We start from the raw sequence: 12,923 nt of genomic DNA, 5'->3' as shown, positions 1-12,923 counted from the left end.
CATCTTGTGACCTACTAGGCTTGCCAAGTCCCCCCGGGGGGCGGGGAAACCCCCGCCCCAGAGGCCCATTCTCCGCCGCCGGCAGATCAGGCCCCGGGGGGAACTCCACCCCGACGTGCACGTCACCCGGAAGTGACGCAGGCACGCTGGGGGCGGGGCCACGGTCATCCGAGGGAAAACTATGGTTTTCCCTCTGATGGTCATGGCCCCGCCCCCAGCATGCCCGGCGTGCCCGCGTCACTTCCGGGCGACGTGGATGCGGCGCTCCAGCCGCCAGCCGGAAGTCCCCTGCTGCGGCTGAATTCACACTTGGCAACCGTATGGCCTACTGAAATTATATTCTTTGGCTTACTTCTTATTTAAATACAATAACATTTTTAAAAAATACATAGAAGGCTGGCAAGGTAGACAATGGCAATATAAAGCTAGAACACTGAGTAACAACAATCCCTTCCTTCGCTCCTGACAGTATCCACATCCATGGATTTTAATTGTCAGCCGCTTTTTGGGGCCAGTTTGATTGAAAAGAGGAGTGTCAGTCCAAAAATAAATTAAAAATCAGGTGTGGAAATGCCATGAAAAACGCAGAAAAACAATTGCATCTTAAAACTTAGCATTTCTGAATTACTACTCCAAGTCCAGTAGTGTGTGCATGTCCTTAAGACAAAGTTTCCAGGTACTGTTTGAAAGTATAGTGCTGAATTAGTTCTTTTTTTTTATTGTAGGACCTCAGACCAGTTGGTGTTAATCAACCCAAATTTGCTGCTGAACTACCGGAGAACAAAGGAAAAAACAGATACAACAATGTGTTGCCATGTAAGATCTTTGACCTTGTTTTATGTTCAGTTTTCAGCTGCTAAAAGTTCATTTACTGCTAACTCTATGCTTAGGCCCTCTGATCAGAAATTAAGCCACAGCCCTGGACTTACCTGGGGCTGCCATTGCAGCTACATGGAAAGGGCTGGGGATGGCAGGTGGCTCAATAGCCAAGGTGGATGGGAGCCGTGTGGGCGGTGCTGCTTGCACTGGGAAGCCCCTGGTAGCCATTCTCTGGTGACCTGTCACTGGCCTCCTCTTCCTTGGGGCGGGTGGGCGGTGGGGGACGGCCTTCACAGGTTGGGAGCCCTCCTCCAGCACTGCCCATGGCTGCCTATTTAAAGCCGCACGGCCGCCAGGTGTTTCCACTTTGCTCATCAGCTAGCCCCTCCCACCCTCCCTTGGTTTTCTGCCTCTGCAAGGCAGTAATTTTCTTTTGTGTTTAATTGTCACAGCTTTAGGTGGATTTAGGCACTGGGCTGGATCCATTTGTGGGGGAGGCTGTGCCTGCATGCCCGCCTCCCCTGGTTAGAGACCCCCTTAAGGGGACTTGGAGGTGGAGCCAGTTTGCGTCATGCCAAGCTCGGGGGATGTTGCTTGGCTCCACACACAGGTGGCAAGGGATCCACTCAAAGGCATATGCCCATGTAGGCCCACTTCACTTGCCGTACCAAGGTCCCGGTCACACGGGCTGGAAAATGCGTGGGGGGAAGCGTGGCTGTTTTCCCTGGAGCAAAATAATGCGTGGCCGCCCAATCACACGTCCCGTCGAGGTCCCGTGGTTAGGGGGTGAGGTGCCGATCGCACGGCTATCCTGAAGCACGGCAAAGAAGCGGCGCGGCGCGATCACACCAGCAATCGCTAGGCACCGCTTCCATGGCAAATGGGTGGGTTTTTTACCGAAGTTTGTGCGCATGCGCCATTGGGCGCTTTTGCGCATCCTGCGGAGACTTTGGGGGGAAAACCCTTTGTTTGCGACGGAATATCGGCAGGCGCCAGATGCCACGGGATTCCACCGGAAACGCGATCAGACGCCCGCCCTTGCCCCGCGGTGTCCGGAAACCAGTACCTTGTAAGTACTAGTTTTTTACTCCGGATCTTCGGCGGGAAGCCACGGGATAGCCACGGGAGCACTACACTTCCCAGATGTTGCGGTGTGATCGCGCCCAGAAAATCCGCCTATCATCCGTATCTTTAGCGCGGCAAAAGCTCCGTGTGACCGGTGCCCAGGTTTACCCCCAGCAGACGGGCTGTGGTGGGCTTCCATTGAACGGCAAGCAGGTCATCCAATGCTTGGATCTGTGCTCTATACTGTGCTGTGCTCCTGTTGCTGTAATCAATAAAGCTGTGGCCTCTTTCTACCTAAACTCTGCTGTCTGTAATTTTGTTTGACACCACCTGCCCTTCACCCGCCATTAGGATTGCAAACACGTTTCAGTGAACTGTAATTCATGCCTTTTGTGAAACTTTACAGGACTCGGAATGGCAAACTTCAGCCCTGTTAATACACATTGCATGCTTGGATTCTTAATTTCACTATAGCAGAATATTCCTTAGAACTACCTTCTCTATCAGATCTGGTTTTCGTTAGGAATGTGCATTCATTAACTAATTAAAGATGAAACAAAAAGCCATTTTTGAATAGCAATATTATAATGCATCTGACTGCTAAAACTAATGACAGTAATCTTCAGAAATGCCATTTTATTCTGGATGTTTTCTGCTTTTTTATAATTGCATAAGATGAGGGACAGCAGGGGGAGAAATGAAAAGGTTGCCTTCCATTCTGAAGCGTTATTAGATATTCTCACCAATGAAGTTCATCCTAATAGGGGGGGGCTTTCTGCCCAGCACTTTCAGTTTTCACTAATCGTTACACTGTCTCATTGTCCTGGGGAGCATTTTCTTCATCTTATATAGGGTTGCCAAGTGGAAAAATCTTCTTACCGGGAGACTCCCGGTCCGTGGCTGGAGCGTGTGTGCACACCGCACGCACACCACCAGGAAGTGACAGTAAGACGCCATAGAGTTTTCCCTCGGATGACCCTGGCCCCGCCCCCAGCGTGCCTGGCGTCATAACGTCACTTCCTGGTGACGTGCACGCCAGGGTGGGGTTCCCCCCGGGGCCCGATCCGCCGCTGGCGGGGAACGGGCCTCTGCCCCCCCCCCCGGGGGGATTTGGCAAGCCTAATCTTATATAAGCTGCAGGAGGTACTATTTGTTCAGGGATAAACATTTTACTTGCTCTGATATGCAAGAAGTGTGCAGATTGGGTGAAATAGAGGCATAGGGAACGTTTTCTCTCTCACAAACCATGCACATGATAGGCAGTTTTGCCCGCAGGGGACCAGAAGCAGGGTTTTTTGCTTGAACTGTCTTGGAGGACCCACGAGTGAGAGAAGCAAATGCTCCCTTTCTCTGAATGAAAAGCAATAACACAAATATGCACACATACTCAAACCCGTGACCCTGCCCCATCTGTACACAGATGCTGTGCCCACAGTGAACTGAACTGAACTCAGTTACTAGATAAAAAAATGTCTTATGTATATTGCTATCCTAGCATGGCTCACAGAATCTTATCCTTCGGTGGCTTTTTTAACATGAGGGTTCCTAAAATTCTCTATTGTATACCAAACAGCAGCTCAGATTCAAGAAAATGAATTGAATTTAACTCCATTTGAAATTAAGGTAAAGGTAAAGGTTCCCTTGCTCGAAAGCCAGTCGAATCCGACTCTAGGGTTGCAGTGTTCATCTCTGTTTCAAAGCCGAAGAGCCAGCGCTGTCCGAAGATGTTTCCGTGGTCATGTGGCCGGCATGACTAAACACCGAGGCGCACGGAACGCTGTTCCCTTCCCACCGAAGTGGTCCCTATTTATCTACTTGCAATTTCTTGCTTTCGAACTGCTAGGTTGGCAGGGGTTGGCAGGAGCTGGAACTAGGGACGGGAGCTCACTCCGTCATGCGGCAACCCGGGTCTCGAACTGCTGAACTACTGACCTTCCACAGCCTGCAGTTCAGCGTCTTAACCACTTGAGCCACCGCAGCTCCATCCATTTGAAATTAATGGGCTTTAAATTGGTTTTAGTTGAACTCAGGTGTTTCTGACTTTCTCTGGATTATGGGCAACATGTTAAAGAGGAAATTACTTAGATTTGTTTTAATGATTGGCTTAAATAATTAAGATTAATTAAATCCTCCCTGCATTACTTCATTCTTTGTGGTTTTCTCCCAGTAGTTACTCATTCTTATATATGATATACCTTGTGAAAAGAGGAAAGTATCTTGACATTCTGATTTTTTGTTTGTTTGTTTGCAGATGACATTTCTCGTGTTAAACTTTCATTCCAAAACCACCCAGCCAGTGATTACATTAATGCGAACTATGTCCCTGTAAGTGTTTCTCATCTATTACAGAATTCATAGGTTAAATGAGATATATGAAAAGAATACAAAAAATGCTGTGTTTCTGTTTCAGGGATATAATTCTAAGAAAGAGTTCATTGCAGCACAGGGCTCTTTGCCAAATACTGTCCAAGATTTCTGGCGCATGATCTGGGAAAAAAATATTCATACCATTGTTATGCTGACTAAATGCATTGAACAAGGCAGGGTGAGCTGAGTTTTTTTCCTTGTTTTTTCCACATGCTGCGACCTGTTAATAAATTGTGTTATGGACGACACCAGAATACTCTGTGATCAGAATATGTACAAGTGGGGACCTGCAATACTCGTGTGTGTGTGGGGGGTAATTATTTATTTATTTATTATTTACTAGAAATAAGGCCCGTTGTGGAAATAAATACAACGGGAGCTAGAAAGAGGCTCTGGGAGAGTGCTCTGGCTTTGGGCAAACAGTGTCAGTCTGCTTTTAAAACATGAACCTGGGACCTGCACACCACCAGAATACAGCAGGTTCCATATGCAACTGACATTACAACTGCCTTGGGGGGGGGGGGGGGAGTTTGAGGTGTGGAATGGAGTGAAGTCCAATCAGCTTCCATATGCAAAAGACCAGGTTGTCGCAGCAGTTGTGGTGTGGGCGGGACCCGGGCTTTGCCTTCTGATTGGTGGCGATATATGCTGAGGAGCAGTGCCATCAGCCATACACTAAGGGAGTGCATTTTAGAATTAGAACTTTGGCACCCACTATTCATTATATATAAGGAGAGATACCCCACCCTCCCTACTAGGGCAGGCTCAGGGCGGGGTATAAATAATCCATATATAAATACAATTAAAACCATTCATAAAAACAACCATAAATAATTCATTTATCTATTATCCTAAAGTGCTGGAACGGTGATCTAATAAAGTGCGAGGACAGAAGGTTTTGAGTTGACAATACTACTTAAGGTGACAGTTATCGGTCATGATGGTATTCTCCAGCTCAGTTTGATCAGCTCATTTGAGCTGTGAGCGCAGGCTGTAGGTGGTAAGGCCAGGGCCCAGGGTCACTCCTCAGGTGTTTGATGCGGCTCCTAATCGAAGGCCTGGTGGAAGAGCTCTGTTTTGCAGGCTCTGTGGAACTGTAAAAGGTCCCGCAGGGGCCTGATCTCGTCCAAGAGCTTGTTCCTATCTCCATCTTAATTATCCCCCCATCTTAGCTACTACCCTTGGGGCCACTACGGCTCTTGCTCCACCATCAGCAGTACCAGGGGTCATTTAGTAGAAAAAGAGGTGCAGGAGCTCATTAGCATAACTCATTAGCATAACCATCCCCCTTGACATCACCGGAAGTGTGTCAGAAGGCAACACCCACCGCTCAGGCTCCACTGGACTCTTTTGGATTGCTAGCTATTGGGGGGGAGGAACGTGCAGATCTGTCCTCGCAGAGGAGGGAGAGCTTATACCTGAATAAAACTTGGTCTTAAAGGTGCCACTGGACTGTTTTGGACTGGGGGGTCGGGGGGAGCTCTGCAGCTTACCTGGCTGCTTCTTGCTCTGACTGAGGGCTGCTGGGAGCAGGGGGTGGGGCTTGTTGCATGTGCCCGCCCCCTGGGCTCTTTACTGCCGGAGCTCCGCTCCTCTGCGCTCCTGCAGGCAATGACCCCTGAGCAGTACTTTCAGCCCATCAAAAATTCCCCCCATCACCACCTTTCTCCCCCCCCCATTACTGCCAGCACTTCCAAACTTTCTCTCTCATTAAGGCTTCTCCCCCACACCATCAATGGTGGCAAGCCTCTTGCAGTTCCCCCCCAACTGCCGGACCCACCAAGGCTTCTCCCCATAGACAACAACGGCAGCAGGGAGCGTTGTGTGGCTCCCTGCCACTGGGCCCACCAAGGCTTCTTTTCCCTCTCCTATCAGTGATGGTGGCAGCGGGCCCGTCCAGCTCTCAGCTGCAGACCTGCAGTGACTCCCAGCCGCCAGGCCTGCCAAGGCTTCTTTTCCCCCATCAACAACGGCAGCAGTGAGCCTTGTGTTGCTCCCAGCCGCTGGGCTCCATCACAGCTGTCACTGCCAGCCTCCACCGCAGCTCCCAACAGTAAGAGCACTGTTTGCACATGCACAGACAATGCAAATGTATTGGGGGGATTTAAATCTCCCTTTAATTTTTTTATTTCAGGTTTTTCTGCTCACCTGGTGAATCCCCCAAGTGTGCAGAAAAATTTCTTTAGCCTCCTCATGGCCCTAATCCACAGATTTAGCTATCCACAGATGGGAGCCACGGGTGGCTAATTGTATATAAATTTGTTCTATACTATTTTTATCCTATTTTTCAGACCAGAAATTCAGTACATACTTTAAGCACTAAATTCATAGCAGAGTTTACAAACCACTTGTGAGTCTGCCACTGTTTTTCGACAATTTACTTAATGTTGGTTTAGTGTAGGACTAGCTAAGAACAGACATCTAGCTAGCTAACTGGACACAACGCCGCTCAGTTTTCCAGCACGGCACAGCCAGGTTACTTCCTACACATGGAGACTTGGGTTCTGTAAAAATATTAATTTTGATTAATGGCCTTGTCACATATTATGGAGTACACACGTTGGGTCTGCATTCTGCCCTGTGTCAGATATAACACAATCACACAAGAGTTGAGATGTGAAGGCCCAGAAAAAAACCGGAAAAATTCGGGGGGGAACCGTCCCCCCCCCCTTTTTTTCCTGAAGCCTTTTTTGTTTTTTTCCAAAAAATTGAAAAAAGAAAAGGAAAGGAAAAAAATGGATTATGGAACATTTTATTTTAACATGATGAATAAAATATGTTAAGACAAGGTGTTCAAATATTTTCCAAATCATTTCTAAAAAATATGTATGGTATCAGATTGATCTAATTTCTGTGCACTGAGGACAAGCAAGTCCTAGGTTACAAACTGAACTCTCCAATGCAAGAACAAGATGCATTTCTTCCTTTAGGAGGTGCGATTGTCAGAAGAAAATAAAAAAGTTTCAGTTTTGTTTTTGCATGTGGGTGGGTATTCTGTTTGTAATAATTGTTTGGATACACTATATTTTTAATATGCTAGTTGTGATAATTTCATGCCAAGTAAAAATGTCCATAGTCATATTTTATGTTCCTAAAGTAACAGAATGACTTTCAATCTGGAAAAGAAAGAAGAAGTGCTAATGTAGCATTTTTTCCAATTTTTCCGGAAATTTTACATCTCTACACATGAGTTATGGATTCTTCTCACTTCCTGTGTGTGAAGTGCTCATTAGGATCAGGACCATAGTGCATGTGGAGAAGTGACTTTAGGTCTCCCCACTGTACCATTTTCCCCAGCCTGGAACAGTCCTGGAGGGTGCTATTTGGGAAAACCCACATGTTCCCTGGAAAATGTGTAAGTTTCCTCAACAGGCCCCATACTACCCTCCAGGGGTTGTTTCCAGCTGGGAAAATAGCACTCTCAAACTACTAGCAAGCATTCATTGAGTCTATCCTGCCTTATGTAGATGCTTTGAACTAGACGAGCCAGTGGTACATTGGCTGTGACGTGGTTTCCACATAAACAATGAATTTGACAGGTACAGGTCTTGAAAATCTTTATAGTGCATGTGGAGAAGTGACTTTAGGTCTCCCCACTGTACCATTTTCCCCAGCCTGGAACAGTCCTGGAGGGTGCTATTTGGGAAAACCCACATGTTCCCTGGAAAATGTGTAGGTTTCCTCAACAGGCCCCATACTACCCTCCAGGGGTTGTTTCCAGCTGGGAAAATAGCCCTCTCAAACTACTAGCAAGCATCCGTTGAGTCTATCCTGCCTTATGGAGATGCTTGGAACTAGACAAGCCAGTGGTACATTGGCTGTGACATGGTTTCCACATAAACAATGAATTTGACAGGGACTGGTCTTGAAAATCTTTTGCGTGTCAAGCAGCTTCTGAGTCAAGAAGAAGTGGTGCTGCTGCCATTCTAGCACTTACTATAGTATTCGATTCAATTCAAACGTTTAGGCAGAAGACACACAGAACTATATTCAAACGTCTCTCTCTGTTTTCTTACGTTTCCTTAAATCTGTGCCCAGCACTAATGTAATATCTTCTTCAGTAAGTTTTATGGCATAACTCAACATATGACCTTTTTTTAGACAAAGTGTGAAGAGTATTGGCCAAATAAGCAGTCTAAGAATTATGGGGACATAACTGTAGCCATGACCTCAGAAATTGTCCTTCCAGAATGGACAATCAGAGATTTCTCCATGGAAAAAGTAAGTAGTTAGTAGTGAGTGTGCATATTTACGTATGTGAAAGAGGAATGAGTGAGTGTGTGTGCCTGTTCGTGAAACACAACGAAATCACAGACCATAATTATTGTGTCAGTTCTAGAAAATATACTGAATGGAAGTCTTGGTTCAAGCATTTGGAAGATATGCTTGGCATTTAATGTGTGTGTCACAGACTTTAATCTCCCAACAGCAGAAGGTGTTTTCCCCTGAGCAATCTGTCATTCTCTCTCCTCCTCCTGCAGTTGCCTTTTTTCTTACCCCACCTCCTTCGATTGCTGCTACCCATTTAGCTATTGTTGGTTATCTTGTCTCTGCCATTCTTCTCTATTCCATCTCTTTTTGCCAAAATACTCTGCTGGCTCACATTTCCTGTACCAGAGTATGTGAAAGAGGAATGAGTGAGTGTGTGCCTGTTTGTGAAATACAACGAAATCACAGACCATAATTATTGCATCAGTTCTAGAAAATATACCGAATGGAAGTCTTGGTTCGAGCATTTGGAAGATATGCTTGTCATTTAATGTGTGTGTCACAGACTTTAATCTCCCAACAGCAGAAGGTGTTTTCCCTGAGCAATCTGTCATTCTCTCTCCTCCTCCTGCAGTTGTCTTTTTTCTTACCCCACCTCCTTCGATTGCTGCTACTCATTTAGCTATTGTTGGTTAGCTTGTCTCTGCCATATTTCTCTATTCCATTTCTTTTTGCCAAAACACTCTGCTGGCTCACATTTCCTGTACCAGGCTCTGCAAGAACCAAGCATGGTAAACAGCAATGCCAGTAAAAAACTTGCGTGTTGCCTGAAAATAGGGTATTTAAGAATCCGGCAGGAAACAGATTTATAATGTATACTTTGTACTATCACTCTTCTGGACCCTTACATCTTCTCTTCTTCTTCTTCTGGAAGAGCGATTCATCAGTAAGTCACCCTGTGCGACAGTTTCACTTCACTGCCTGGCCAGATCACGGTGTTCCAGAAACAACGGACCTCCTCATCAGCTTCAGACACTTAGTGCAGGACTATGTGAAGCAGAACCCACCCTCTCCTACTTTGGTACACTGCAGGTACAAGAAGAATTTCATTTTACAAATGAACAAAAGTGTTACACATTAAAAAATGTGATCCTGTGCAACTTTGTGTGTGTGTGTGTGGGGGGAGAATCTTGTAAGGCAATTGACTGGTGGCTATAAACTATAAGAGATCAGACCTTTCCTTTATTAGTTAGGGGCAACTGCTTGGTGATAAGAGTATCTGCCCTGCATGCAAAAGTCCCCAGGTTCAATCATCCAGCATGATGTGAGAGACCCTGGAAAGCCATTGCCAGGCAGAATAGACACTATGACCTTGATAGACCAGTAGGGTGTAAAGCAGTCTCAGCAAATCTCTAGGGCAGGGGTGTCAAACATGCGGCTCATGGGCCAAAATCGCCCCGTGGCTCTCTTCTCTCCCTCCCTCCTCACCCCTGCCTGTCCTCGCCCTTCCAAGCTGCCCCTGAGAGCAGAGGGTGAGGCTGCTGAACTTCCCTCATCTTCGCTGGCTTCTCCTGTTCCCACGTGGGTATGCTATAGTTGTTTATTTGCTGGTTGAGGGGGAGGAGCTTGGTTGCAAACGTTGTGCTGCTGGGTGGAGGCTTTGCTCTTGCGTTCATTGGGCTAAGGAGCCAGGTGGGTCTGCTAGAGTTATTTGCTGAAGTTTGCTGACTGAGGGGGTGGGGCGTGATTGCAAACGTTGTGCTTCCGGGTGGAGGCTTTTCTCTTGCGTTCATTGAGCTAAGGAGCCAGGATAGAGTTATTAGCTGAAGTCTGCTAGCTGAGGGGGAGGGAGCTTGGAGGGAGCTACAAGTATGGACGGCTTCAAAAGGGAATTAGATAAGCATATGGAGCAGAGGTCCATCAGTGGCTATTAGCCACAAGGTATAGATAGGGGCTCTGGAGCAAGTGATGCTCTGTCTTCTTGGTGCTTGGGGGGGGGCAACAGTGGGAGGGCTTCTAATGTCCTGGCCCCACTGGTGGACCTCCTGATGGCACCTGGTATTTCTGGCCACTGTGTGACACAGAGTGTTGGACTGGATGGGCCTTTGGCCTGATCCAACATTGGCGTCTCTTATGTTCTTATGGTTGCAAACATTGTGTTTTCCAGTGAGGCTTTTCTCTTGTATTCATTGAACTACGAAGCCAGATGGGTCTATCCCTGGCACCTCCAGTTAAAAGGACCAGGCTTTGGCTTATTATGAGAAAGACTTCAGCCTGAGACCCTGGAGAGCCACTGCCACACAGAGTAGACCGGGGAGGGGGGGGAAGCTTGCAATGCCCAGCCATTTAATGTTTTCCCCTGGGTCCTTGGCTCAGAGTATTGGCCATAAGAGCAGGCTGGGGAAAGGGTTTGCTCCCCACTCCAGGCAGTAAGGGGGCATCAGCCCAGTGCTGCACTGCATCTTTAATTGTATTCGTCTGTGTCCTTTTATCTCCGCTACCTGATATTACATTTTATGACAAACACGGCCTGGCCCGAAAAAGTCAGATTTCTGTAAGATCCGTCTCTTATAGACAGACCCCTGGGTCCTTGGCTCAGAGTATTGGCCATAAGAGCAGGCTGGGGAAAGGGTTTGCTCCCCACTCCAGGCAGTAAGGGGGCATCAGCCCAGTGCTGCACTGCATCTTTAATTGTATTCGTCTGTGTCCTTTTATCTCCGCTACCTGATATTACATTTTATGGCAAACACGGCCTGGCCCGAAAAAGTCCAATTTATGTAAGATCCGGCTCTTACAGACAGACAGACAGACAACCTTTATTGGCATATCAGAGATAAAAGTACATTAAAATTTAGGAATGCATCAAAAATGTGGCTGTCATACAAACAAACAGCAAGAAAAAAAAAACTTGATCAGTTCAAGATAGATAGATAAGATAGATAGATAAGATAGATAGATTAGATAGATAGATTAGATAGATAGATTAGATAGATTAGATAGATTAGATAGATAGATAGATTAGATAGATCTTTTTGTAGCAAAAACTCCTTTGCATATTAGGCGACACAATCCTCCAAGAGCTTACAGTAGCCCCTGTAAGAAGAGCTCTGCAAGCTCTTGGAGGATTGGCTACATTTAGGGGTGTGCCGCCTAATATGCAAAGGAGTTCCTGCTACAAAAAGAGCCCTGGAAGCTGTTTACTGACCCTTTTCTTCCCATGGACTCGGACTGAGCAGTGGATGTTGCCTTCTGACACACTTCCGGTGATGTCAGGGGGTGTGGCATATGCAAATAAGTTATGCTAATGAGTTATGCTAATGAGCCCCTGCGCCTCTTTTTCTACAAAATGACCCCTGCATACAGTTATCATATCCGTTGAGTTTCCACGCATACAGATATCATGCCCATTGAGTATCAAGGGATTCCGGAATCCAGACCATTCTCTGGGCATAACCTCTCCATGGCAGAATGTATATAAAGCTGCGTCTTCATAGCTATCACAAGTGCAGTTACAAACCAAAGGTATAATTTGATTTATTCTAAGGTAAGTTGTGAGAAGAGCAAGGAAAGGCAATTTCCCCTCCCCTCCTCAGACCTATTTAAAAACCTGAGCACTGTAAGTGTCTGGACAGCCTTTGGTGTATGGGCAGCTCTGTTGCTGGACCTATCCAGAGCTGTTAGGCATCCATCCTGGGCCGGCTCAGGATCACAAAGCCCTAGCCCAAGTTTGTGAAAGGCCATTGGACGAACCCCCTGGGCCTGGCAAAACCCAACGGACCTTGCCCTGATTCCATCCCTGATCCTGCTCTTGGAATATTTATTTAAAACCCCGTTGCAGTTAGGATCAGAGCACCAGGAGGTCCTGCAGCTACTTTAAAGGTTGTTTTCCCCCCCGTAACATGCTTGTCGCTTTTTGCTGAGGAAAAAGGGATGTACACAGGTTGCCCATGCATCACAACGAGGTATATCCTTTTCCTTACACAGCTAATATATGTGATCCCTAAACTGGGCTATAGGGGAAAATGTAGTACTTAATTTTTATAAAAAAAAGAGCTGAAGGCAAGATGTCACACTTTACTGTGCCTTTCAAATTGTTTTTTTTTACAGTGCTGGTGTTGGGAGGACTGGAACTTTCATTGCAATTGACCGTTTGATCCATCAGATGGAGATGGAGAACACAGTTGACGTGTATGGCGTTGTATATGATCTCCGAATGCATCGGCCTTTAATGGTGCAGACAGAGGTATAGACTGACTGCTATTCTAATTGTGCAAATCAATCACCCGACCAAAGAATAGTGAATACATATTTTCAAAAGGGTGTAATATTGTTCCAACTGATACCTTTCAAAAGATATAAACCTCCATTTGACCAACCTTATTTTAAAATCAGTAAAATAAAGGTAAAGGTTTCCCTTGCTCGAAAGCCAGTCGAATCCGACTCTAGGGTTGCGGTGCTCATCT

The 12,923-nt window shown here is 46.4% G+C and overlaps 1 protein-coding gene across 1 annotated transcript in view; it reads left to right on the top strand.

The window, feature by feature from the left end:
* LOC107108401 (receptor-type tyrosine-protein phosphatase eta-like) overlaps positions 1–12,923 on the top strand; it is a gene marked incomplete at its 5' end in the record, with an annotated part of 58,716 nt that overhangs the window by 44,017 nt on the left and 1,776 nt on the right. The window contains 6 exons of the mRNA XM_015408830.1: positions 726–816; positions 4,136–4,209; positions 4,295–4,429; positions 8,353–8,472; positions 9,395–9,552; positions 12,568–12,703. Coding sequence (XP_015264316.1) covers positions 726–816; positions 4,136–4,209; positions 4,295–4,429; positions 8,353–8,472; positions 9,395–9,552; positions 12,568–12,703 — 714 coding nt within the window. The remainder of the gene's footprint in view (positions 1–725; positions 817–4,135; positions 4,210–4,294; positions 4,430–8,352; positions 8,473–9,394; positions 9,553–12,567; positions 12,704–12,923) is intronic.

The sequence above is a fragment of the Gekko japonicus genome, unplaced genomic scaffold (genome assembly GCF_001447785.1).
Source record: "Gekko japonicus isolate JY-2015 unplaced genomic scaffold, Gekko_japonicus_V1.1 scaffold3953, whole genome shotgun sequence".
NCBI lineage: Eukaryota > Metazoa > Chordata > Lepidosauria > Squamata > Gekkonidae > Gekko > Gekko japonicus.
Note: the sequence above shows the minus strand (reverse complement) of the source record. Positions and strands in the feature narration are given on the sequence as shown.